General features: G+C 34.8%; 1 protein-coding gene across 2 annotated transcripts in view; it reads left to right on the forward strand.

Moving 5' to 3' along the window:
* Positions 1 to 24231, forward strand: part of agap3 (ArfGAP with GTPase domain, ankyrin repeat and PH domain 3) — a 1735421-nt gene extending 1711190 nt beyond the window's left edge. For both annotated transcript variants that reach the window (XM_028803882.2, XM_028803880.2), the window contains exons 17-18: positions 13560 to 13815; positions 19826 to 24231. In XM_028803882.2, the coding sequence (XP_028659715.1) occupies positions 13560 to 13815; positions 19826 to 20041 (472 nt within the window). In that variant the 3' untranslated portion in view covers positions 20042 to 24231. The remainder of the gene's footprint in view (positions 1 to 13559; positions 13816 to 19825) is intronic.
* Positions 24232 to 25032: the final 801 nt, after the last annotated feature.

Below are 25032 nucleotides of genomic sequence, written 5' to 3' on the forward strand. Positions count from 1 at the left end.
TTGCCCTGGAATCAACCTAGCCGCTCTTCTCTGGAATTTTTTTAGTGCTTCCAGGTGAGGTCTAACCAATGCGTTATAAAGCTTGAGCTTAACCTCCTTTGACTTGTACTCTACACCTCATATTCTGTTAGCCACCTTAGTAGCTTCTTGAACATTGCCTGGCAATTGATAGTATTGAGTCCACTATGAATCCTAAATCCTCTTCATAAGGCATACTTTCGATTTTCAGACCTCCCATTGTGTATTCAAACCTAACATTTTTACTTCTTAAATATAATGCTTTACATTTACTGACATTGAATTTCATATGCCTCAAATCTGGCCAAACTTGTATGCTGTCCAAGTCCTTCTGTTATGATTCAGCAGATTCTAGATATTCTGCCAATCCACATAGCTTGGTATTATCATTTAACAGTGACAGAAAGAAAGCAGACATATTTTATGAAACAGAACACAAGAAACTTGCTTTACGGTTGATATGGTCAACATAGTTTTAAATATCTAGGAGAGGAAAACTGAGAAGGTTAGAATGCTGAAGTTCTCCATAAACAAGTGTGTTTTTAAGAACTCGCTGAACTCTGATACACGGAAGTCAGTTTGAGTTGGGAGACTTGTTTCAGCGCTTGGAAGCAACGTCTGAGAAACAGCATGCACTTTTACTATGCCTTGCAAAAGAAGTCACATGTTTTGGGCAGGCTGAAGCATAATGGAGACATTTTTAAAGGATATATAGACAAAAAAAGAGACTGGAGGTAGTATAGCACAGAGCTTTGCAGAGATCTGTTTGGTTAAACAAGATTTGTTATTTAATGTTAACTGTTTGGTCATAAAAGAAGATGTTGTGCAGTGTTCTGTGAATACCCCAGGAAATCACCAACTACTGTATACATCTGCCACCATTTGTAAATTCATCTGTCTACCCATCAGATGAGCATCATCCAGAAGCACTTGCAAAACTAAATCACTTGCAGCACCAGCTTGTAACATCAGATTTCTTGGGACTGTACTATGGCTTGTCAATCTGTCAAGGAAAAAAGCACTCCGATGTACGAGTCTAGAGCAACACAACCAATTTGACAGAGATGAGTTGGAGCCATTTTTAATGATAAGTACCAAAAAAGAAATAGTTTAGCCCATGGACAACACATGATTTTTAAATGTTTATATGAAAATAAATAAATCTGAAAATGGTTGTATCATGTATATGATTCAGTATAAAAAAAATCAATAACATTCAAGACTTTAAAGGGCATGAATCATTTTATTTTGAATTTCATAAGTCCATGTTCTGTTAAGTGACATACATGCATGAATGAAATGAGGCTTCCTCCAACTAGTGATGAAAGTTAAGTTCCCAACTCATTAATTAATCTTCCTACTCTTTTGTCACGTGTCAGCTTGTGCAATAGGTTAAGAATGAGTAAAACATGGTGGCTTAAAATTGCAAGCTTGCTGGTGAAAAACACTGAGGTGGAATGCTTGTTTATCACAGAAATGTTTATCTCGAATATAACTGAATATATCTGTCTTATACTGCAATCAAAAATAGATATATTACATATAGTACTATAAAGCTGTGAATCTGTATTATTTTTAAACAGCTAAAATGTAAATATCCTTAAATAAAGAGTTTTAGAAGTAAATACCTGTATGTCCACTAGGTTGTAAGGTTGATAGCACTTAGTAATCACTTAGCACTGACAATCCTCTTATATGCTGGTAAATGGAGTTATGTCCTCTAATATGTTTATACATATAGCAGTATAAATAAAGATGTCTTATATTGGTGAGTGATGCCACTGGACTGGCAGCTTATTAAATTGATTGAGTTAAACAATAAAAGTAAATCTAGTGTTATTTAGAAATGTAAATGTGAATTTGGCTGTTCGTCTGGTTTTACATGTCTGTAATATACATAGTGTTTGTCTATCAATTATTGAACTCGCTTAATTTAGTTTAGAATTGCAAGGGAACCGAGGGCCTCGCTGTGCAGCATTGGGAACAAGGAGTAGTACCATGATAAATTTGAATGAAGCCAAAGTACAAAATTAAAGGATAAGTTGGGTATTTTTATTTTGGCATTTTTCTTCACATTCATGATATATATTAATTTGTCCAGTGAAGTTGTGCTCTAAACTGAAGCATTTTTCATAAATTTAAAAAATATTTTGTCTGTTCTTGCAGCTTGCAATAGGCCTTAATAGAACCCTGTATCCATATGCCACAGAAAAAGCTTTAAAACTTACCAGATATGTCCACTTTGAGATGGAAAAGTTTTTGATTCTGGTCAGTCTGTAAACACATGTAGACTCTATGTAGAACCCGATGTTGTGAGGCAGAAATGATAGCCCATTCTGCCTATGTTAAAATTTAATGAACTTACTAAACTTCAAACTGATTAAACTTAAGTGAATTGGTGATGCTATATAGGTTTGTGTGTATTCACCCTACGATGGACAGGCACTCACTCCAGGGATTTTTCCTGCCTTGTGTCAGATGCTTGCTGGGACAGGCTCCAGCTGGACCACCACCTTACCCTGGGTAAGTGTGTGAGGAAGTTGAATGGATGGATATATGCAGGGCCTGATGTCAGGCAGTGCACACCAATACGCAGTACCAGCTTTCTGCCATTCAAGCACTGGATCTATACCTGCGATATCTGTTTTGTTTTTGTCACTTCATTGCCTGCTAGACGAGTTCAATATTTTGTCTCACTGAAACTGAAAAACAGAGCAAGGATACCACGGAGTAAGACAAACAGGGAAGTTGGCAAAGACAAGAGACTAATGACCAGTCTCCTTTTAAAATGTACAGTATGAATCTCAGTACAATGGTTTGCTTTTTTCTTTAAACAACATGGAAACCTTGTTTTTGCAATATGTGTGTAATCTCAAGATGTGGATCAATATTCAATAACATTTTTCGCTTAACAAATTGACTCTTTTTTTTTTTTTTTGGACTACTTCTGTCATGAATTCTAGGTTCGATAGAGCACTATTGTAACCTGCAAAAATAAACAAAGTAATTTTAATAATTTAAAAAAAAAAAACACTTCACTTTAGAACATAATTTTATTTGGCAAATTAATATATATCATGATTGAGAAGAATAACTTTGAATTCAAAATTACATTAACTTACGCTTTAAGACCTGGATTAATTATGATCATAAATTTTAATTTTATTTTTGAGACTTGATGCACTGTGCTTGACTTCAGTGTAAGGTTGTAATTGAAGAATTTGAACATTCTGACAACAAAAGCAGTTGTAACTCAGTTTTATGAATAAATTCAGCAGAATGTTATGCATATGCAAAAGAAAAATATTGTTTCCAAATCACATCAACTAACAGCAATGGAATTAATCCAATCAACAAATCCTTACATACCTCAGCAGTAGTAAGTACAGTATATTAACAATATTTATTGCATAGAAAATTAATTGATTTTCTCACAAAAACCATCAACGTTTACACTATTCTTGCAAATCTTCTTCTCAAGAGGAGTCAGCTGTCAGCAGATTCTAATCATAGCAAACTAAATATCTCAGATTAGTAAATAATCACTATAAGTAAAGCAGGAGTTCTAAATATAAATGTACCAAAACAAAATGACAATTCAGGTAGAGCATCATGCTTTATGTGCTTTAAACACAAACCTGATTTTTTTGTTGTTTTCTGTTCTATTCTTGGAACAGACTGTTAATTTTTGCAGAAGAGCAACTTGCTATATAGCATTAGCAGAATATAATTTTTTGGTGTTAGACAAAAAGCAAACATTGATACAGAATTTACCCCCAGAAATTCACACTTGAATAGAATCATTTTTATTTTTCAAATTGTATCATGGCAAAGTGAAGACTGTTTTTGAGAAACTAATGTGTTTCTCCATGTAATAACTAGGTTATAAGCTTTACCCTTTGTCTCAACACAAGAATGCTGACCATAGAAATATTGGCCATATAGCATCTCAGGGTCAGTGAAAACTCAGGTTACAACAGTCTGGCCCTGCTCAATGGTTATTGAAATGGCTTAAAGTTGTGTTGGGCATGAACTTATACAAAAATAGAATTGTCTATTTATCTGTAGTATAATTAAAAGATCATTTTATTCCATTAATTTCCAAATCATTTGTTAATCTATAGGGTTTATTTAAAAAATATATATTTTCTGTTAAAAGTATTTGTTTGGGACTACAGATTCCCTTTGCGAGGCATGCGCGTGTGTGTGTGTTTAACAGAGAAAAAGAGGGAGACAGAGGGGGACACAGAAAAAGCAACAAAACTGCTACTGTTAAAGGGATATGCTGGTTAGACTTTCCTGAGTAAAGCCTCATTCCCAGCCCATGGCAACCTTTGAAGCCTGGTTCCCTACTGTTTAGAATGGCCCTGTCTCTCTCTTTCTGTTTGGAAGTTAAAACTGTAGACCTCGGAGACACATTTCCCTGTGTGCTAACTTCCTCCTGCTGGGGGTTTTGTTTAGGGAGGGTTACTTTAGGTATTGTTTGATGTCTCTTTTGAAACTATTACACTACATGCTCTAGCTTGACCAACACTCTTTATATTTTCAAGAAATTTTGTTTTGTTCTGTTGTCATTTATGTGCAGGACATGTAAGCAGTTTTACTAGTTACTAGGACATTCTGTCTTCTGGTATATTATTAAGAAAAGTTTAGTGCCATGCATTAAGACTGACTGGGAGGTGGACCATTCAATCTCTGTGAATGTTGTTAATGCCAACACCCACTCTCCCCATTTCCTCTTGTTATTTAAGTCTGACTAATTACTCTTTTTTGTTCTTTTCACTTTTCATTCAGTTCTAAACATTTTGCTTTTTAGAAACAGAAAGCAATCTGTGTTTTGGATGCCTCATAAAATTGCTGTTGTCGGCGATTTATAGTACTAAAAACCTTACAAAACTGTTCTACTTTATGAAGTTAAATATCTGTATTAAGAATATGTAGATTAATACTTTTTCTTCTGTTCATGCAACAGTGTGCTTTTATGGATTGCCAGAAAAAACAGTTAATTTTTAAGTGGTGACTAAAGAAAAACACAGAATATTTTAAAAATAGAATAAAAATACCAGGTTGGATATATTATACCTTTTTGCATGTGTCTGAACCAGAGTGAATACAGATTTTTGAAAATTGTATTGCTGACTCTTTTAGTTCCTAGCTTTATGTATCCTTGTCAGTCCCTCTACCTCTTACCTAGTTATACCTTTTAAAAGCACTGAAACTGTACATGAGTCCATTTTTAGAAGAACTTTGCTCAGTGCAGGGTTGTAGGGAGAGCCAAGGCCAATTTCGGGAAAAGAATGTAAGGTAGGAACAAACCCAAGATGGAACACTAGTGTATAACAAGGAACATCGATATACACATCCTCATCTGGCCAGCTTTGATTTTTCAGTCTACCTAAATTCTCCCTTGTGGACTATACAAATAAAGTGGTGAGCAAACACAGGAAAATCATGCAAATAGGATACAGAACGATTTCCTGCTGGAAATTCAACCAGGGCCCAAAGTCTTTCAGAAAAGGAAACTGCTGGCAGCTCACTGTTTTACTCCCATTTGAAACCTGTTTAATAATCATAAGTTGAGATGCCAAAATATGATTAAAACTTCAGAAAGAGCTGCAATCTAAATGTCCCTTATGGAGCACACATTATAAAAGTAAAATGTGCTCCAAAACATTTTTTCTTGATAGTGTGGAAAATTTGTGTGTAGTTTTAGGTTTCTTACATTCACTTATAAAGCTCTACTTGATTTAGCCCTGAATATGTCAGGGGCTGTTTAAACCAGTATCAGTCAAAAAGGGTCTGTGTCTTCATGTTTATTTCTTTTTGCAATTCCCTCATGTATTGAGAGAGGATGCTTTCACCTTCTATGTTTCTAAATAGTGGAATGACTTTTTCGTTTTAAGTGTGATTTAAATATCATTTTAATTGTTGGGCGGCATGGTGGCGCAGTGGGGTAGCACTGCTGCCTCACAGTTAGGAGACCCAGGTTCGCTTCCCGGGTCCACCCTGCATGGAGTTTGCATACAATACAATACAATTTATTTTTGTATAGCCCAAAATCACACAGGAAGTGCCGCAATGGGCTTTAACAGGCCCTGCCTCTTGACAGGCCCCCAGCCTTGACTCTCTAAGAAGACAAGGAAAAACTCCCAAAAAAAAAACCTTGGGAAAGGCAGTTCAAAGAGAGACCAGTGGGGGCGTACATGTTCTCCCTGTGTCTCCGTGGGTTTCCTCCTGGTGCTCCGGTTTCCTCCCACAGTCCAAAGACATTCAGTTTAGGTGCATTGGCGATTCTAAGTTATCCCTAGTGAGTGCTTGGTGTGTGGGTGTGCGTGCCCTGCGGTGGGCTGGCGCCCTGTGGTGGCTGGGATTGGCTCCAGCAGACCCCTGTGACCCTGTAGTTAGGATATAGTGGGTTGGATAATGGATGGATTTTAATTGTTTGACCTACTGTTATTTTTAAGTTTTGTCATATACTTAATGTTGGTTATTTGTATTTTTATTTGTTGCATTTGTTTGACTTATCTGCTATAACTTTTCAATTGGTTGAAAACACATTTGTGATGCATTTTAGCACAATATATGCTCCATAAATAAAGTTATAATTTTATGTATGAGTACCAGAAAATAATGCACTGTATCTGTATAAAGTACTAATTTACTTTAATTAGGTGCCAGCTAAATACTGCATACATCTGTAATTAAATTAATTAAAGGTGTTTATCACACTTTTTGGAAAGAATTATCTTTGCTTTGTATGATCACCGATCAGTACTATGGAAGAGATAAATACACTACAATGGAATTGGAACTATTAGTGTTTAATGCAGTTTCCAGTGCAAGATTTTTAATTTTTCCAAGTAGTCCAGTGTATAAACTGTTGCATTTTTAGTGCATTTACAGTAACTGTACTTTCCTTAAGTGATCAGTGAAAGAAGTCAAATTGCTTACACTACTATAACAAATGTAAATCATTTTTATGTCTCCAAATTCAAAGTGAGCTAAGAATGCAAACGTGTACATATGCAGCATCAGTATCAAACATTTTTCAATAAAAATATATTTTTGGTAATATTTTGTAATTTCATTTAGTTGGAATTCAATTGAGCAGAAACGAAAAACTCTTCATTAATGAGTGTGCTCACTGTCATGTACACAGTTCAGCATACTGCAGTTTATCTAATGTAACCAGCAGCCCACCAAAACAAAGTACATTAGTGCACCTTTGCAAGACTACAGAAACAAGCTGTTGAGAAGTCTGCAAAACTCTCTTGTCTTTTTTATGATACTGATAATCTTCTTTTTATTAGTCTTTAGGAAGTGGTAAAAGGAGTTAAGAGCAGCATGATACTCGTATGAAGATGGGCAGCTGGCTAAGGAACATACTTTATAGTTTTTAAATCTGATGTCATAAGCTTATATACAGTACATGTGAACTAAAGTACAATATGAAAATTAAAGAAAAACAAGGCTATTGAAGGCTACAATACTGAAATTAACTTCTGTTGCAGTGTACACAATATAGTAGGATTTAATGGTCTTCACATCCACAATGCATTAATGACAGTGATGGTTATCTGTCTTGTTCTGTATTCTTTCTATGTTGGAGACATCTCTCCTTCCTCCTGTTCCCTAAGCAACCCCAGTGTTTGGTTAAAGTATGTGAGTGAGTGGGTGGGGGTAGTCATCATGTGTTTAATTTCTTGAATCCTGTCCCTTTCCCTCTTTCTCCTTCTCCCCTGCGGTGAAGGTAAATTTCTGTCTCCTCACTTTTTTCTGTTCTTTATGCTTTGACATGGTAAATCTGCCGTTTATTCAACTCCTCTCCTTCCTGTCTCAGAAAGGCCAAAGGGAAATACCAGCTTTGAGTCTGTCGTCTTACTATTCTTAAAAAAAACTCCTCACTGTTTAGTTTTCTTTTATATTTAAAACAAAGGCACAGGATTACCATTTCACTCCCCTTTGTATTTGCCTTTTAAGTGGCAGTATCCAGGAGATCTGAGATACTCACAATTCCTGTGGTTAATTGTTCTGCTGTCCTCTGAATTGTTCCCTGCCTCTGCCCAAATTGGTCCTTTAAATGTATTTGTCCTGATTCCAGAAGCTTTAGTGGAACATCATTAAGGTTCCTGGGCTGACATGTCCCTTAGTGCAATAGCGAACAAAATTATATACAGTATTTGGAACAAAAGTCTATAAATAACTTTAACATTATCAAATTAGAGAAAGAATACAAAAATAATCAAGTCACTAAAAATATTTAGCTCCCCATTATAAGAATGTGTTGAATTTATTTTAGAATTTATTGCATTTGATCATAGTTAAAAATAAAAAAGTAAGAACTAATGAATATTTATTAATGACAGTGTGCATTAAAAGCAATTGAAAAACATTAGAGGTATTGGTTATTTTTCCTTCCCTATACTAAATTAAAAATGGCCTGAAACAAATATTGTTTTTAATGATATTTTGATATCAATTTCTGCAAAAAATAAAATGGTCTCATTCAGTATTGACATTTTGAACTAGTCACTTTCTAAAGCTGGAATTGGCCAAGTTATTTTTTATGTAGGAAATTATTGAAATTGGGAAAACAGCAGAAGTAACTGTAGATTGTATCTGCAATATAATAATGTAAATATGGTACACAATTTTATGGTAAGCACATTTGTAAAATTAATACTGTATGCTTTGTATCCTTAATTACAGAATGTCACTGCTAAAATTATGAACTTTTATATGTAAATGATGAAATCTTTGAGTTCTGATAAAAGAAAGGTGTATCAAAGTGGTTTGAACTCCTATTTAGAATGCTGCATTTGAAGTGGCTGTTTAAACAAGTGATTATGTAGCAATATTTCAAAATGTGTTACTAATGCTGTGAGACAAGGATTAAACTAACAAACTTAATTTATATATTTTATTGACTTAGTACACATGTCCACAGTCTAGGGGACTCGTATAGTCTATGATTTGTTAAGTGTTTTGGTCTTCTGGACAGTAGTTATATTTATTCAGCACAAAACAATATTTCAGACAGCAGCAGCAGCAGTGGGTTTACCTAGAATTTTTCCTGATTAAATGCCCTCTTCCTATATGTTGTAAAGCCATTAACAACATACATGTTCTTGTTATCTTTAAATAAATCTCATTTACTCACAGTTGAATAACATACAAAAACCTTGTGGTGTATTGCAAACAGCATTAGGATGGATCAGTCTAGATAATCCAAATAAAAGAAAGTTACAGGTTAAAAAGAGCACAATGGCTCAGTTTACATGGATTAACAGGATATCCTCAAGTCTTTCATGGTGTCCTAAGGGAAAATCAATAACCAAAAACTGCAGTCAGAGGCAGATCTCTGTTTATGCGAGAATTCTTTTGCACTAAAGTAACTTGTGTTATCCAAAATAATACAATGTTCACAAAAGGTTTAATGCACAAAGTCTGAAAAGAAATTGATTACCTTTAAAGAGGAAACATGAGGAAATTGTACATTTTTAACTTTTTTTTTTTGACAAAAATATTCATTTTTTTGTTTTCACTCTTTTTTATTCTTACATTTTCTTATTTGATATGAACATAACCACTCCTTAAATCTGTTCTATATTTTGTCATGTAGCATCTGCTTTTCTTAATATATTTTCAATACAAGACTTTCTAATGCCTGCTTTTGTCATTTTGTGGTCTCATTCTTTAAATTGGTACTTTTGAGATGACCATTTATTGTAATAAATGTTTTAGCTTTATTTTCACAGCATACAGTATTCTGTATTTAATGTTTATTTTATGTCTAATTGTCATTGGTCTTTGCATGCGCTGTAGCAAACCAATGAACCTAAACTATTTTCTAAAGAAACCAAAAATAAATCTTAACTGATAATCAAATTTGAGGTCCGGAATATGAAAAAATTTACATATTTAGAGAATATTTATTCATGTGTATATTTAAACAACTGTAGTCATTGTTTAGAATGTGTCAGCATTTTTGCAAAACCTTCTAATGTAATTTATTATTATTTTTCTAGTAGTACTTAATAAGTAGCTCAGTTTGAGTTGCTATTCCATGTATGGGTAGTGTCTTTTTATAATTGAGAGTGGAAAATCGCAGATTAGACAATAATGTGCTGCCAGCTCATAATTAGGAGCTGTCTAGTTTGATTTAGTTTATTACCACTACCTGTTATTGGGTGACTGCAGATGAAAACAAAAAATAACAGAGATTCCCATAAGACTTACTTTGGATTTCTACCTTGACAAGACTATCTGCTAGTTCCTACACAAATAAAGATAATGCTGCAGGAAAAAAGTCTCTAGTATTTGCAAAGCTTTAGAAACATAAGTTAAGAATGCATTTTATCCATTTTTGTCTTGTATTTGTATAGAGTGCTATTTATTTTTACTGCTGTTATACTGAAACCTTGGCTTAGCATATCTTAACAATACTCTTTAGTTTGCAGTTACCACCATGATGAGCCTCAGTGAGCCAAAAATGGGAAATGTACTTTTAGTTTTATTTGAATTATATTCCCATAAATATGCACTGCAGTCAATACCTGTCTAATGGGAAGTGCACAATTAAAGAATAAATAAAATCTACATTTTTTTATGTTTAGCAATGTGGTAACATTTTATCACTTATATTTATATCTGACAGTACTGTATATGAAAAAGTCACCATCCCAGAACACTAGATTCACATCCTGCTGTGGCTGAGTTAGTTTGTAGAGTTTTAAATGACCAGATTTTCTTCTCGGATCCCAATAATGTGAATGAGTTTGCCTTGTGATGAACTGGTTGGTTACTGGGTTGCACACAGTGTTTTTGTTGTTGGTTTTCACTCATTTCTAACCTGGTCTATTCAAGTATCAATGACTTAAAAATATAAACCTGTACTACAGTCTGATCTGTGTTTGGGTGGGTGTGGCTGTTGTTTGTTTTTATTTTAGTTAGATAGATTTTTTTGAGCTTCTGTGAAAATTATTTCCTCAAGGGGATAAAAAAAGTGTCATCTATCTATCTGTCTGTCTGTCTGTCTCTCTCTCAATAGTAATAATAATAATTCTTTGCATTTATATAGTGCTTTTCTCACTACTCAAAGCGTTTAGCAATTGCAGCTTAAGGGCCTTGCTGAAGGGCCCAACAGAGCAGAGTCCCTTTTAGCATTTTACAGGATTCGAACCAGCAACCTTCCGATTGCCAGTGCAGATCCCTAGCCTCAGAGCCACCACTCTATCTATCTATCTATCTATCTATCTATCTATCTATCTATCTATCTATCTATCTATCTATCTATCTATCTATCTATCTATCTATCTATCTATCTATCTATCAATCAATCAATCAACTTAAAGCAGAAGATGTTGTGGATTGGAGTACATTAAAATTAAGTTATGGTAGTTTATTATCTCATAAAAGAAGATATAATTGAATTTCTAAAGACTAGTACATCAGTTATCACATACATTGTAGTTTTTACGTTTTGGTGTTTACAGCCCAGTTGAACTAATACAGTGTATAGTAATTCTTATTTAGTGTCTCTTTTGGACAGTACTCTTTTTTGGGTAACAGGATTATTTACAATGATGTGGCCATTTATTAGGAGTTCTATTTTAACTTTTAAATTGTTTCAAGGTAACACAGAAACCTTTTCCAAGAAAGATTTAAACATTTTCTTTGCTGTTGATGAGGTGTAAAATGTTGTTTTGGTTTTGTTCCCTTAAGTTCAAAAGACATATTACCTAATGGGAACTAAACAAAATGCAGCATACAAAATTTAAGAATAAATGAATAAGTAAAAAATGATAATATAGTAAAACATTTACATTAGTAGCTATTAACTTTTCATTATTTTTTAAAATTGATTCATTACTGTAAACTTGGACCTTTTTTTGAGATGAGAGATTTTTTTTTTCCTCAGGAAGACTATTATTTTTTTCTAAGCTGCAGATGCTGATCTGCATGCATCCTAATCCAAATCCTTATTGCTTTTTTTAACAGGAGTAATAAATAATTTAGCAGACTGTTAAATTACTTTTTGTAAAAAAAAAAAAAAAAAAAAAAAAAAATCTTATTAATGTATATCCATTTTATGTTTTGCAAATAAAATGTCATTGGAAATATCATAACAATCAGTATCTTGCTGCTTTGTTTACATAGTCATTCTTCATGTTTGATACAGTATATTTCTATACATTATTCATTTTGGACACAGTTAAATTTAAGTTTATTTTTTAAAACTTCTGTTTTCCCATTGTAGATGAACGTTTCAGTGAATTTTAAAATTATTTTGTGGAAAGATCTCATTTTCTGATTATTTTGAAAGGGAGATTTTTTTTGTCATTGTCAATCTTCATCTAAGTTATTATTTTTGAGGTCATTATTGACCTTGTCTTCTTGCCACTCCTCCTCTGTCAAGTCACTCTTTGCAGCCATGTTCAGCAGGCAGATGGTTAAGGGTACATGACGTGTCTCATCTGATAGACAGCCTCCAAGGGCCTGTCACTTCAGGAAGCGTTGTTTGTCTATATCATTCCAGCTCCTTCTTTATGTCAGTCAATCAGACACCAAAACAAGAGCACCTTTCTCTTCTCCTTATCAAGCTGCTGAGTCAGGTCAGAGGTTAGCAATGAACTGAGCATGCTCAGAAAGACGGATATTGATTTTTATTATTTTACTTTATTGCAAAGGACAAAACAAGTTATGATTGAAACTGATAAAATTCTGAGGGATGTTTCTCTTATTCCTCTTTTTCCATTTAAAAGAACTGTAGTTTTCAGTGTTATTCAGAGCGATCGATCCCGTCTGCACTCTACTGCACCCCCCAGGAGAGGGAAAATCGAGATTCTGAGCAGGATCTTTTGTGAGTGTCCAGCATTTTCAAACAAGAAGTCTGACAGCACTGATAAAAACATGTTCATCTGGTATTGTTAGTGGTACTCACAGTGTGTTCTCAATGTGTAACCTTTAGATAGATGACTAGGCTTAACTCTGCTGCTGCAGCTGATAACTCTACTATTTGTTAATGCAGCACTTGGCAAGCAGACAGTGATTTAAATTATTTTTTTTCCTGTGTCTCTCTCACTTTTGCAGAAGATTTGAAATAGTTTAATTTGTTACATAGCACGGTTGGCTTTTCTTAATAAAGTTAAAGAAGACCTCAGAAGTTGATGGAGAACCACACAAATATGGTTTAACACTAGTATAATATAGTGCAGGGCTCAAATGTTGCATTAAAATAGTTTGCTATATTTTGCAAAGGGTATACAATTTGATTTAATTTTGTTAACAGACTGTGTAAATTTTCCTTCTATATTTTTCCTAAGCATAGCTTAATAATGTCAGTTTGAAACTTATGGTTTTAGGTTTTGTGGCCTACCTTTAATCTTTGACTTTCATCTAATATTTTGGTAGTAGGTCCATAGTCACTTGGTGGTGTTGTAGTGTTTTTTTTTTTGTTTGTTTTTTTTAATAAATAGCTCTTTTCAAAGACTGTTGTTTGAAATCACACATAAATTTATTATTTTCTGTTTTTGTTTCAGGGAAGAAAAAGAAAGTTGGATTAGAGCTAAATATGAGCAGAAGCTCTTTTTGGCTCCCCTTCCTCAATCCGATGTGCCTCTGGGACAGCAACTTCTTCGTGCTGTTGTGGAAGATGATTTAAAACTAGTAGTTTTACTTCTAGCTCATGGAACTAAAGAGGAAGTCAATGAAACATATGGGGACGGAGATGGAAGAACTGCACTGCATCTGTCTAGTGCTATGGCTAATGTTGTCATTACACAGCTTTTAATATGGGTATGATTACAGTTTATTACTTTAAGAAGTAGTTAAATTTATTTTTACATTTTCAAATGTATGGATAAATAATAAGTAGTACATTTTATTTATTAAGCCTCTTTCCCACATTCAGAGTGCCTTAGTTGTGCAGATCCGTAATACAAAGCAAGTCAAAACAAATAACTGAATCAACATATGCCAATGAAGGTGCTTATAGCATTGCTACTTTGATTTACTGATATTCCATGGGTAAAGGCAGTTGAAGCAGTTATGTGTTTTCATTAAGTCAACCAAACTATGTAACCAGTGCTGGTGCTAGGTTATTTTGCTCCCTAAGCCAAGCATAATAGTGTGCCAACCGACTGTTCAGTAGCCAACTCGTGTGGCTGTGTTACCCCCCTTATGATCTGTGCCCTAAATGGTGGGGCCAGCCCTGTATGTAACTAATGAATATACTAATAATGTAGCCATGATTTATGCATAATTAAGGTGTAAGGTGTATTACATGTAACAATTAACACCTTATTGGGTCCTTTTATAAAAGTATGTAGGACATTTTTTGCTTTTGTTATCATGGTCAGTTAAGTTCAGCTCTGTTTATTTTTATATAGTGCTCTTCACTGAGTGCAGGCTCAGAGCATTATAATAGGTTTACAGTTAAACTGCAATTGCAACTTTCCAAATTATTAAGTACTACATACTGCATACAAATATACATACTGATTTGTTTAAACACACAATAAAATAACAGTTCCGAACTGGTTAACATAAACGAAACCTAATAATATATGAAAATATTTAATATTTTTATTAAGCATCCCTGGAGAAAATAAGCAAGTTGGGGCTCTGTGGTCAGTTACAATAGTCAATGTCAGGCAAAGTCACCATCATGGATATCTATACCGACTGGGCACCCACCCCATTATAATATAGTGTATGTAGATGTATTCATTCTCATAATTATTATTCTATTCACTGATTTTTGTTTTTAATCAGATGTACACATAGGGGAGCGTGAGACTTTACAATATCCAACAACATGTACTAAGCATACTTGCATATACTGAATGCTGTATTTCACCATTCATGCCTGAGAAATCTGAAGCTTGGTTTGTGGAAAGGGGAAAAATGCTACATCTTCTTTTCACTCTCTTATTGTAAACTGTAATATTCCTTTATTTTCTTAATTCTGTGACTGTGCCAACTTGTATGTACTGTATTTTATTTCCCTACTGAAATGTGAAAAACGTTTACATTTAAAAAATCACAGTTTCTATTTATGATATGATGCATAAAAAGAAATGTGTGGAAAGGACATTTATTTTTTTAAGTTGTTACTAAAGAAACTTAATTTAGAACTTTAGCATGCATTTTATATACACATTTACCCATATCAGTACAAAAACAAATACCAAACACTGGTTTGGAACAGACTCTTTCAATCACACATTCAAAAACGTTTGATATAATAAAAAATGCAAGCAACACAATTGGCTGCTTTATTTGACATGGGTTAAAGAATAGTGCAGTAAATCCCTTTGTGATTTAATAAGTGTATGCTAGGGACCATTTGTTTTAAGAATACAGCTGTAAAATATTAAGAGCAAATACCTACTGTTATTACTGATTTTTGGAGTATTGGGTTTATGCATATGCAACGAAGCCACAGTATTTAATATTAAAGAATGTGAAGAAAAAGCTTGGTTCCAAGAAAAGAATGATGAATAACAATCAGTTTACTAAAAAAAGATGAAGAGTACTTTTCTGTAAGTTATAAATGTGAGAGAGTTTCTACTTCAGATCTTATCAACAAACTCTCTGAATTCAACCAGACAAGGAAGAACTGTCCTGAGGCTTTCACTGAGTTCAGCAGTCGCCTTTAGAAAATGAATAAAGACCAAGTGGCCTTTTCTTCTCTGATAAAAAGAAGTCACAATGTAATAAATTACAATAAAAATATAAAAAAGAGTGTTAGGTGACTATAATATTTTATATTTTATTTAAAATTCCTTCACTAAATTCAATGAATTCAAATAAGAAATGTTAATGCCTGTATTATTTTTGGAATTATTTAAAGATAAATTACATATAAAATACTGCAAATATTTAGTTTTAGTATATATACTTTTAATTGTTTTAACTTTTTCTTATCAAACAATGTCATTGTTAACTAGTCCATGAATAAAGATGCTTGTGGAGCAAGTACATCATCATCTCACTTGCATTATGAAGTACGTATTTTCACTATATCTTTAGGAGATAAAAACGTCTGTATTGTCAACTGGTTTGTAAATATTATAAGCTGTGTGCAGCCTCTTTCCATTGCATTTAACATATTAATTTATACATCCTGAATATAAGTATTTTTTTCTTACATAGGAAATAGTTTTTTTTTTTTCTTTTCACTCATTTTGCTAAAAAAAGAAATGAAACTACTTTTCATGACAAGGCAGGCTGGTGATGACATTATACAGAAGTGAAAACTTAGGCAAAACCTGCGTGCTGCATAACTTATTCAGTCCTTTTCCAAATTCTTTACTGTCTTTTAGAAAGTGCTGGATTCTTGAACTACTCTAAGGGCTGGTTTATACGTCATGCTCAATGCACGTACAAACACGCATTATGGCTGCCCAGCGTTCATTTGATGCATTTTCTGAGCACATCCTCAAAAATTAACGTGATGCGTGCGCGAGTTGCAGTACCATCAAAAAGTCGAGGGGCATAGTGTGGTAAAAGTTGGAACATGACATCATAGTCTCTGTTTACTATCTACATGTGACAGAAAGCCGCTCTGCGGATCCTACAGGATCGATGTGTGTCCTTCAATGTTTAATGAATGCTTCGATGTGGTGAAGCAAAGTGCTGACATACAAGTGCATTCGTGGTGCTTTTAGATTCACACGTCACATATTCCCCAACGGAATGACACAATACATTTTAAAAGTCTCATATATCATCTTCTGTGCACCTTCACAACAGCATCAGAATGTACGGCAATGTATTTGAGACACTGAGAAAAAAATTAAAGACACCATGGAAAGGTCTATTTTGTGAATAAAGTGGAAATTTCAGCTTTAATCTCGAAAAGTCCACTTTCAGTTCATAGTGTATTTTATCATTAAAGTAGACCGTCATAAACGTCATCTTAAAACCTACCTACGCGCTTCTGGGGCTTCCTCCTGAATTGACAGCAGCGGCAAACAGCAATAGATCGCCACACAGAACACATTAAATTTATGATATTCCAGCTCTCTGCTCATTTAGAATCCTTCGATTTATACTTGATATCACTTTCATGATGAAATGCATTAAAGTATGTATGCTACAATTTACAGATAAATCATTAAGTTCATTTAAATAATGAATATTATTAATAATTACACATGTGTGGGCAGCATGATGGTGGAGCGGTAGCACTGCTGCCTCGCAGGAAGTCACATCCCTGGCTTGAGAAAAGGGTTTTTTTTTGGGAAGGGATGAATTTTGGGAGCAATGTGGCAACTGAAGCTATATGCGAATGTTGCTGGGGTCTTTGCTCATTATCCCCAGAGGGCATGGATGATGGAAGCACTGTAACAGTGCTATGTTTGAGACTGTTCCATGTAGTACTGGTTTGGAAGAAAAAAAAAAAAGAGAGCCCTTTCGATTGCATTGACTTTTAAAAGTAAAATTCCAGTTGGTGAATCTCCCTGCTACTGTTATTACAGTATGTTTTTATCCATTAAGTATTTATGATATTAGAATGACTTGTATATAACGTGCCCACTTTCCATTTACATTTCATTCTTTCTGTACATATGCCACAGCCTTTCATCTCCAAAGGCTGTTATTTTCATGTAGTTGTGTTCGTAAATTTTGCCATTGAACTTGTCCTTTGATTTTAATTTTAATTCCTCTGAGTATTTAGAGAAACACAGTCTATGTCTGCAACAGTGACAAAATGTTAAGCACTGAACCACAGGTTAGATACCGCAACAGATAAAAGACACACAAAGGAGAGAACTGGAAAGGCAGAGCATTTACAGCCAGTAGCTACTGCAAGGCTCTGGATGATTGGTGGGGAAGATGTAGAAATTGTAACATACTCAGTATGAACAAGTTTAGTGTAGAAAGTGGGACTTACTGTTTTTACTGCTGCTGGAAAACTTGGACTATCCTGCAACAAGCCTGCTTTGTCAGATAAGACTGCCATTTGTGCCACTAATTGGGATGATTTTACAGCCATAATCAGTGACTGAGTTATGTAGGATTAACAGACAGCTTTCATTACAGTAAGGATCTTGATAGCTGACACTTTAAATTTATAATTACCGTTTAATTTAACAATTAAAGTTTCCTTAACAAATGAGTGTATACAATGGTTATGGAAACATAACTTGGACTTCAAAAGAAAACACTAAACTCTAGCATTGTGAGAAGATAATGCTGCATACGCCACCACCATGCTCACTAGCTTTAGTTATATAGTTTAAAAATAAACTAGCTGGGCTATTTATATAACGTAGGTTGAAATCTAAGTAATCAACATAGATCTCATGTTTTTGATTTGACACATGGGTTGTCCGTCTTGTCTGGTATAATAATGCACACCTGATCCCTTTCCCTCACAGAGGCCTTTTCCTTTTTGGAAGTAGCTGTCTATTTTTGTTGCTTCCTCTTAGCATTGCTCATTTAACTGATGTGGCAGTGGTTGATACCGCATTGGTCTGGTTCAGTGACTCTAGTCTAGTCGTGTCAGGGCTTTGGTTTCTCAGCGTGCACATGAATTTATCAATATTTTCACTCATCCATTGCTCACCATGCACAATTATCAGTCATTGGCTATAAACCTTGTTCACTTGACCTGAGCCGGTACAAGAAAGTCACCACAATGCTGATGTTGTATATCTTTGGACAACAGAATGGACTGATAAGACTAATTTTCTTATTTTTAGACCCTTATTTGGTATTTTATATATATTTTACTGGTAGTGCTGCTGCCTCGCAGTTAGGAGACCCGGGTTCGCTTCCCGGGTCCTCCCTGCATGGAGTTTGCATGTTCTCCCCGTGTCTGCGTGGGTTTCCTCCCACAGTCCAAAGACATGCAGGTTAGGTGGATTGGTGATTCTAAATTGGCCCTAGTGTGTGCTTGGTGTGTGGGTGTGTTTGTGTGTGTGTCCTGCGGTGGTTTGGCACCCTGCCCGGGATTGGTTCCTGCCTTGTGCCCTGTGTTGACTGGGATTGGCTCCAGCAGACCCCCATGACCCTGTGTTCGGATTCAGCGGATTGGAAAATGGATGGATGGATATATATTTTACCCTTCTTCTACTTGTTTTGACTATTTAAAAACATTTTTAATAACCCTAGCAACCCTAACAGTTACTGTCTCTTCTCTCTCTTGGACGTATTCAGCATTGACATTTGCAGTGCACCATCTATTGGAATATATCTTATAATACATGTAGTAATAAAGTGCAATGCACTTCTCATTCCAAAAAATGACACATCACAAAAATTAGTACTACTTTTTATGACTCCCATACCATATGGCATAGTATAACAGAGACTAAGCAGATGGACAGATACATGGACACTTGTCCTTTTATTAAGGTAGATTCAAAGTTTTCATAACATTTGCAAAGACAATCCATCAACAGGTACTGCTCTAAAGTTAGCTGTCCTGTGAAATGTGTTGCTGGCTTGTTATTGTATAATAACGTACGTACTGTATTTGCAGCATAAGTCCTCCATTCTAGATTCATTGGCAACTGTAAATTTGCCTCTGTGGGTGAATGTGCTCCATGATGAACTGTGCCCTGATACCCAGACCAGTACCATAATTCTGGCTTGGATTAAATAGCTTTGAAAGTGCATTGATGGAAAGCTTTCACCCAAAATAATGGTCTGACAAGCATGACAATACAAACGTGGGTCATCCGTACTGCTTTAAAGGACTGATGTAAGATGCTTTTCTCACACAACCTGTTTTTTTTTCTGCTCTAAATACTAACATTATTCATTGCTTTTTTTTTTTTTTTTTTTTCCACAGTATGGTGTTGATGTGAAAAGCCGAGATGCCAGGGGTTTGACTTCACTTGCATATGCACGGAGAGCTGGTAGCCAGGAATGCATTGACATCCTTGTCCAGCATGGATGCCCTATGGAAAATTTAATCCCTGTCCCAACACCCAATCTATCACGTCGTAACACAAATGTCAACAATAATTCCCAGTATGAAATGAACCGCAGTGCAAGTATTATCTAGTTGCAGTGGGTGAAACAACAAGGATTACGTTCTTCCACAAGACTGCCCATCTGGCTCCCCCCTTTATCCTCATTGATCTTTTCCTACACTTTCTGTGCTGCCTGGCATCTTCCTCATCTGTGTTGTCTCTAAGCTTTCTTGTTTCACTGGACATGGCAATATGGCTTAAAAGTTGAGCACTGTGAGCTGAGCTGGCATGCGGATTGTATTACCGCCTTATGAAAAATTGAATTCTTTTCCATTAGGTTATTACAGTCAGATTCAGCTGAACTGGAATTACGAGGAAAAAAAAAGACTAAACACAGTTGAAAGAAAATATTCAGTATGCATTCATTGGGCTTGCTCCCTAGCTTACTGTAATTGTTTTTTTATTATTATTATTATAAGAATGTAAAACAACCTGTATCAGATTATATTTGCTGGCAAACATCACTGTAACAATTCTAGGGGGCAGCACATATAGTGTTTAAAATGAGGGTGGGTGTGATTAAGTAGAGCACTTTTAAAAGAAGTTTCATTTGCCTGGCTTTTTAAATGATGCTGTTCTTCTTTTTACTGTAAATGTCAACTTTCTATTGAGTGAAGTGCAGATCACATTCATTCTTGCCTCTTCCAGAGACAGACAGCACAACCTCCCCAAATCAAGATAGAGTATACTTCAGTGCTGATCTTGGAACATCAATAGTCCTGAAACGCTGTACAGCACTTCTAAAACATGTATTCCTTTTCTTTTTATACCAGTTCTGTGCTGCATACTTAAAACTTGCCTGCAGTCATTTTGCACATGGTTTAAACTTTGTGTACCATATTCTAAAAAGCCTGCCTGCTTCCCCTCCAGTGTTTCTGTTGCTAATGTCCACCCATTTTAACTTGCCTATGCTTTACATCTGATTAGCCTTAATGTTAAATAGCCTTGTCCATTGGTAAAATGTGTGCAGTTTTATTTTTTCCACGAAATGAGCTGCATAGTATTAAGGCCAATTGTTAGCTTTTATGGGTTCTACAAACTTCTGATCAATGAAAGCCTTCAGTCTGCAGAAAGTCCTAAAGTATGTTTGATTAATGTATTTTTTTATTCTTCAGAGAGATGTATGTGTGTTTCCGTGTATTTTTCTGCTGCTGTTTGGTTTTTTTTTACTTTGCTTTGTTTGAAGCCTTCCGGAAGCATTTCTTGTTCAGGTGTAAACCAGACCAGTTATTTTGAAGGTTTGCAAGTAAACCAAAAATGTTGTCTCAAGCAAGACATTAATGACCCTGTTTATATTATCTGAAATAATGAATTGAATGTTTTCCTTTTAGACTGCAGGTTTATCATCTGCTTTTAGAAGCATATAATGTACATGCATGCTGTTTAGCTAGACTTTGTAAGATGTTATTGTGGTCTCACTTCTATTTATTTTTAGTTACACAAATAAAAACACATTTTGCAACAAATTTTGTTTTTTTCAAAAGTGAAAGAACCGTTTTGAAATGACTACTGTGCAAACCACAAATAGTTTTTAACCAAGGAGCCCCCAGCTATTCCTATTATATAGTTCAAAGGTGTATGCTATTATTACCATAGGTAAAATGGCCAAATAAAATGATGAGGAGGACATCTTGTGCAGGTAATAAATAAATAAATAAATGTATGAAGATAATTGTATTTTAGTTAAGTTTGGTTTTACAGTTCACCAGTTTGGTTCCACACCAGCCTTCCACAATTTCACTGTGACCCAACACAACACACTGTTGAAACAATTGTGATTGCTTTTGGATGCTTTATATAGTGAATTTGTAAAATTGTTCCACTCTATGTCCTCATTTTCTTTGAAGGAGTCCCGTGCAGTGTTATTTTTAATGGATGAATGTTTTTTTTTTTTTGTTTATTTTACTTTGAAGGCCTTATTTTACATGGCAAGTTGATTTCAGTGAATACATTTGCTGAAGCAGTAGCAAAGAGAAGTTAAGTACAGTGAATGTAGAAGCTGACAGCATAGACACAAGACAGCTGATGGTTCCCTGTCATTTACAGAAGATATTAAAATAAGAGGTGATTGTCAAGATTGAATATTATTTTATCATTTGGAATGTATAACTATTATCCAAACATAGTTGTTGCAGCCCTTTTTTAATACTAAAAAGGAACTATGGATCTCTATTTATATATCCAGCCAGGCTATTAGAGCCATTCTGGCATTTACGGTTTTCTTATGTAATAGAATTAAACATTACAAAAAGAAATACTTCAAATGCCATTTCTTATGTGTGCCCCAACCCGCCCCACACTTCTGTGCTGAGGAGAGACCTTACCACTGCAGCCCTAGTGGGTGCCACTTTATTCTAGAATTTGCAGTCTGGATTCATTACTCCCTCTCGCATTATCAAGCCTTCAAAGTCATTAGTGTATGCAAAGACAGACAGATATCGTATTGTATACAGAGGGACAATTTCATTAATATCAAATGTTTCAAATACCTTTTTAGGTGTGGTTTCTTAATTACATCAGAAAAGAATTCAGGTTTCTATGCTTAAGAATGTACCCACAAATATAAAAATTGGTTGAAAGTATGGGCATTTGTTATGAATTCAACTTGTCAGATTTTACATGAGATAAAAAGCAGGAATTAGGTTTGGATTTTTTTTTTTGGTTTTTTTGCCTTCATATTAATAAATATTTATTATACCAATAATGCACATAATGCTTATACTGTGTTATAAACAGTATTTAGTTAATATGGTAGATAAAAAAGTGTCCTCATAGCAGGTTGTTTATATAAACTTTGCTATAGGATTGAGCATCTGAAGTATCCAGTAAGCTGATGAGATTTTAAAAGAAATTATTAAACCCACCACATGTGGTTTTCATTAATTGAAAAGCATGTTGTAGTTGAGTGATTAAAATTAAACTATCATTTTTTTCCCTAAATGCTTGGGAAATATTTCTTATGCACCTGTTTAGTCAATGAATGTTTATTTTATTTGGTACTGCAAACTCAATAGTGGACCCTTTTTAAAGCAATTTTTGTGTCCATTTTTATTCTTCCTTTAAACATAAATGCCACATATATGCATTTAACTTCAACTTATATTGCAAGTCAGTGGTGGATTCAAGTCCAACTCAACACTATGTCCCACATACTGTAAAAGAAAAGACTGGCAGCTAGCAAGCTTTAAATCAAATTAATATTCTGGACATTCCAATGTTTTTGTGATATTTTATGTTCAAGACCAATAAATCCCTTAGTGCTGTGTTTTACATAGTATATTATGGCTTGGCTTGAATGCCAGCACTCATCTTGTGCTTACTTGTCTCCCTTGATGTTCCTTTAGATTGATTACCTGTTGCAGTAGGATATTCTTGGGGGGCTTCCTGGCAAAGGCATTGCTCTGCATTCTTACCTGCAAATGTCTGTCTCCGTCACTTTGCTATGAAACAAAAAGTGTAAGAAAGCAGCATTGGTATAAAGCAAAATCAAAAATGAAGCACAGCTACTTCATTGTAGCCATGTATGCGTATTGATATCGTAGCTTTCATAGTCCAAGTTTCATTACAATTTAAAAAAAAAAGAGGCAGTAGAACTTATGTTTAATATTATGTTTACCAATGCCTTTACTTTGAAGGCTCAAGCACAGAGAAAATGGAGCAAAACCGTGTATTGTGATGTGCTTGTGATGGAGAAGCAAGAGGTTTACTCCAGAGGCACATTCATAAATGACAAGCGCTAGAAGTAACATTTGACTCTTAGCTTTTGTCACAGGATTCATATGCGTGTGTCCCTTTCCCTGAGGCGGAGACCGCGTGAAAACAGTCTGCTATTGAAAGGCTCAAGTTCTCTCTCAAGGTAACCGCACCTATTCTAGCAGACATACTGTACTTGTTAAGTAAAAACTAGCATTTTTAAAGAATTATCAGAATGTACTATTTCTCTTGTTATGCCAAGTTGCTACCTCTGTAGACCCTTTTCTTTCCCAGCTTTTCACAGTAAGCACTGGCTTAATGGTGTGCGTAAGCACAAATAAAGCAAAAGAACAATACACATGAAGACGCCACCAGTATCAGGGAGGACCGGATTGCCTAGAAGTTCAAATTAATTCTAGAGTTTCTGATTTTATATATTTTTTATATATAAACACTTTTTTTCTTTGTTGCTTTAGTTACCCAACTACCATAAGAAAAATTAAAGGTTATCTCTATTAAAAAAAAAAAAGCAGACACCAAACCGACTGATTTTCACTTCCCACAAAATCAACGACAGAAAAAGGAAGCAAGAAAACAGGCTGACTGCAGCCAGTTTCCTTCCTGACTCATTTTTAATGAATGGAAAGAAGAAATATATTTTTAATTATGTAAAAGTGTGTTTCTCTTGATTTTTCCCTTCATCAAATATACATATGATTCCAAATTAAAAAGGGGATGTTTCTTCTTCCTGCAGGTGTAGCTGAGGAGAAAAATGAATTATTGAGTGAATTCACCCACTTGCATGGAGTGATGTGTACTGTGTAGCTGTTCTGTTGGCTTTAAGGAAAAGGCCAATAAAACATACATTCAGGGATATATGGTGGTCCGTCCCTCATTCCCTTCCCTAATTGCAGTCATAAAGGTTATTATGGTAATTGTTTGCATTGAAAGCACTATGGCAATTCTACCATGATTATACATCGGCAGCCTTCTGAGGTACTTACATGTATGATAATGTACATTTAGAATATTTATATTCCAGTTTGTAAATATTATTCGTTTTTTTTTTCTTCAGCATTTGAAACAAAACTGTGTGCTTGAATGACTCTGGAACAGTTATAATGCTTAAATAAAAAGATGTAGCTGAACCTAAAGAGTTGAACATTTTCATTTGTCATTTTATTAACTCTTTTGTTTCCCTTTCCAGTGTGGTGCTGAAGTGTCACCCGTTGCCCGGCTGCACTTGGGTCCCAGTCTGGGTGGTTCGTCGTGTGGTGTTTCAGTATTATTTATTTGCAATGGGTTTATACTATTATGAGAAATTCATATT

This window comes from Erpetoichthys calabaricus, chromosome 6, assembly GCF_900747795.2.
Source record: "Erpetoichthys calabaricus chromosome 6, fErpCal1.3, whole genome shotgun sequence".
In the NCBI taxonomy this organism is placed as follows: domain Eukaryota; kingdom Metazoa; phylum Chordata; class Cladistia; order Polypteriformes; family Polypteridae; genus Erpetoichthys; species Erpetoichthys calabaricus.